The sequence below is a fragment of the Eurypyga helias genome, unplaced genomic scaffold, assembly GCF_000690775.1.
Source record: "Eurypyga helias isolate BGI_N326 unplaced genomic scaffold, ASM69077v1 scaffold26401, whole genome shotgun sequence".
Taxonomy (NCBI): Eukaryota; Metazoa; Chordata; class Aves; order Eurypygiformes; family Eurypygidae; genus Eurypyga; species Eurypyga helias.
Window position 1 is genome coordinate 1 of NW_010229314.1, and position 2,212 is coordinate 2,212.

Here is a 2,212-nt window from a genome sequence, read left to right on the forward strand (position 1 = left end):
CCGCTCCGTCTGCCGCAGCTTCAGGATCTCGCTGTAGTTCAGCGCGTTCACTCTGGTCTTGAAGAGCTCCAGGGAGGTGGGTTTGAGGGACAGGGTCCTGGTGATCTGCTCCCGCACTACCTGCAGCACCTGAGGGGCCCAGGATGTCACTCCCAGTCCAGTGGCGCTTCCCAGAGCCCCTGAATTTGTGCGCAGCCCACGGCCTCCTGGGTAGCGCGCATCTCCTTCCAGGTCTTGTTCACCAGCTGGATGCAGATGCAGAAGAGCTCTTCAAAGAAATGATCCTGCCCGAAGAACATCGGGTAAAAGGCCTGAGCCGTCTCCGAGCCTGCGGTGGGAAAGACAGATCAGAGAATCATTGAATCTTCAGGTTGAAAAAGCCCATCAAGCCCAACCATTAACCCAGCACTGCCAAGCCCACCACTAACCACGTCCCTGAGCACCTCATCCTCACGTCTCAAATCCCTCCAGGGATGGTGACTCCACCGCCTGCCTGATGATGCCAGATTCCTCGTTTTTTCCAGGAGATTTTGGTGCCCAAGGGAACTTGGATACCTCCCAGCCCTACCTCCCCTTTCCCTGCTGTTGGCCATGCCAGCGCCAGGTGACCCCATGCACACAGCCCCCTGCCCCAGCAGCCTGTCCCCTGTCCCGGCAGCTTGTCCCCTCTCCCGCCCGCCCGCCAGTCGGTGGGTGGCAGGGAGAGGGACAAGCTAGGGCGCACACGTACACGGCTCTCCAACGTGCAGGATCTCACAGAGGATCAGGGTGAGCTGGATGCTGCTTCGAGCGAAGGGACACTCGTGTCTGTCTTCCCGGCTGCTGTTCTCGAGGACGAACTAGAGGAGAGGGTCATTGCCTTGTGTTACGCAAGCCGTGGACACACAGGATTGCCCCAGCTCAGACACCCCACGTTCCCGGTCTTCCTAGTCGAGCTGTCCCCCCAGGTTTAGCCATCCCTAACAGAAGCAGTTAGTCCTCCCCAAAAACCATCCCCTTCCCGAGCCTCAGGCACAGCAGGTCGAGCGGGGCTAATGCTCCGCAGCCACTCGCTGGTTTTGCCCAAATTGCTCCGGTTCGCTCAGATGTGAACAAGGCCTAAAGCCAAGCTGTGGGTAACCCACTAAAAATCATGGGGACCCTCCAGTGCCACCAGCCTCAAATGGGCTGCTCCTACGCACAGGGAGGACTTGGCTCCACCTGAAACAGGGCAACAGTGGGACAGCTGCCCCAAAGGGACACCCTCGCCCGGGGCCGGCCAAGGATGGGTCACGAGGAGAGGAAGAGAAGGTGGGGATCCACCAGCACCCCTCTGCCAGGTGGTTCTCCAGGGGAGAGCACGCACCCTGCTGTAGGCATTGGGGGTGTGCCTGGAGAAATACACCATGTTGTCAAGGGCGAGGAGTCCCGGGGGGGCTCGGTGGAGGTCCTCCGCTGGGTTGCTGTTGTTCTAGGACACAAAGGGATGCAATTTAGCAACCGCCGTTGGCTTCTCCGAGCAGCACAGCCCTCCTGACACAGCCGTGGGGTTTGCCTTTTGGGTCCCGGAAGGTGCCAGCGAGGCTGGGTGGCAGAGCCAGCGTGGGGCTGGGGAGGGGAGGCAGGGGGGCCGCACCACGAAGCCCAGCTTGCGGAACTCCTTGGCGCACAGGGATCGCCGGCGCTCGGTGTTGAAGCTGCTGGCAGGCGCCTCGCTCTCTGACTCAAAGGCGGTTTGGCGCAGCGACTGGAGGAGCTCCCGTTGTTCCTGGAGGGAGAGCAGGGAAAAGGTGATGCCTGTGAGCCCCAAGCGAGCAGGTTCTCCTAGGACAAACCGATGATGAAATCAAACGTGCTGGGTTCACCCAAACGCGAACCTTCTCTTCACAGGTGGAAGAGACCAGGACCAGACTCGCAAGGAGAGTGCTCCCAGACCTGTGAGTAGGGATCCATGAATGTCCTCATGCGACGCTCGAACAGGTTGAGGCTGACGGACTGCAGCACGTAGAGGTAGTGGGCCATCTCATCCCCCAGCGGCTCGGAGCTGTGGATGATGTTCTACAGGAGACCATGATTGGGAATCATAGAATCACAGAATGGTTGGGGCTGGAAGGGACCTTAAAGACCATCCAGTCCCACACCCCAGCCATGGGCAGGGACACCTTCCACTCAACCAGGTTGCTCCAAGCCTCATCCAGCCTGGCCTTGGACACTTCCAGGGATGGGGCATCCA

The 2,212-nt window shown here is 60.0% G+C and overlaps 1 protein-coding gene across 1 annotated transcript in view; it reads right to left on the minus strand.

Moving 5' to 3' along the window:
* Positions 1-3: 3 nt before the first annotated feature.
* The window catches only part of LOC104516141 (engulfment and cell motility protein 3-like), a gene marked incomplete at both ends in the record, with an annotated part of 6,055 nt that continues 3,846 nt past the window's right edge, over positions 4-2,212 (minus strand). The window contains 6 exons of the mRNA XM_010160368.1: positions 4-129; positions 192-328; positions 731-839; positions 1,346-1,450; positions 1,616-1,747; positions 1,915-2,037. Of these exons, the coding sequence (XP_010158670.1) occupies positions 4-129; positions 192-328; positions 731-839; positions 1,346-1,450; positions 1,616-1,747; positions 1,915-2,037 (732 nt within the window). The remainder of the gene's footprint in view (positions 130-191; positions 329-730; positions 840-1,345; positions 1,451-1,615; positions 1,748-1,914; positions 2,038-2,212) is intronic.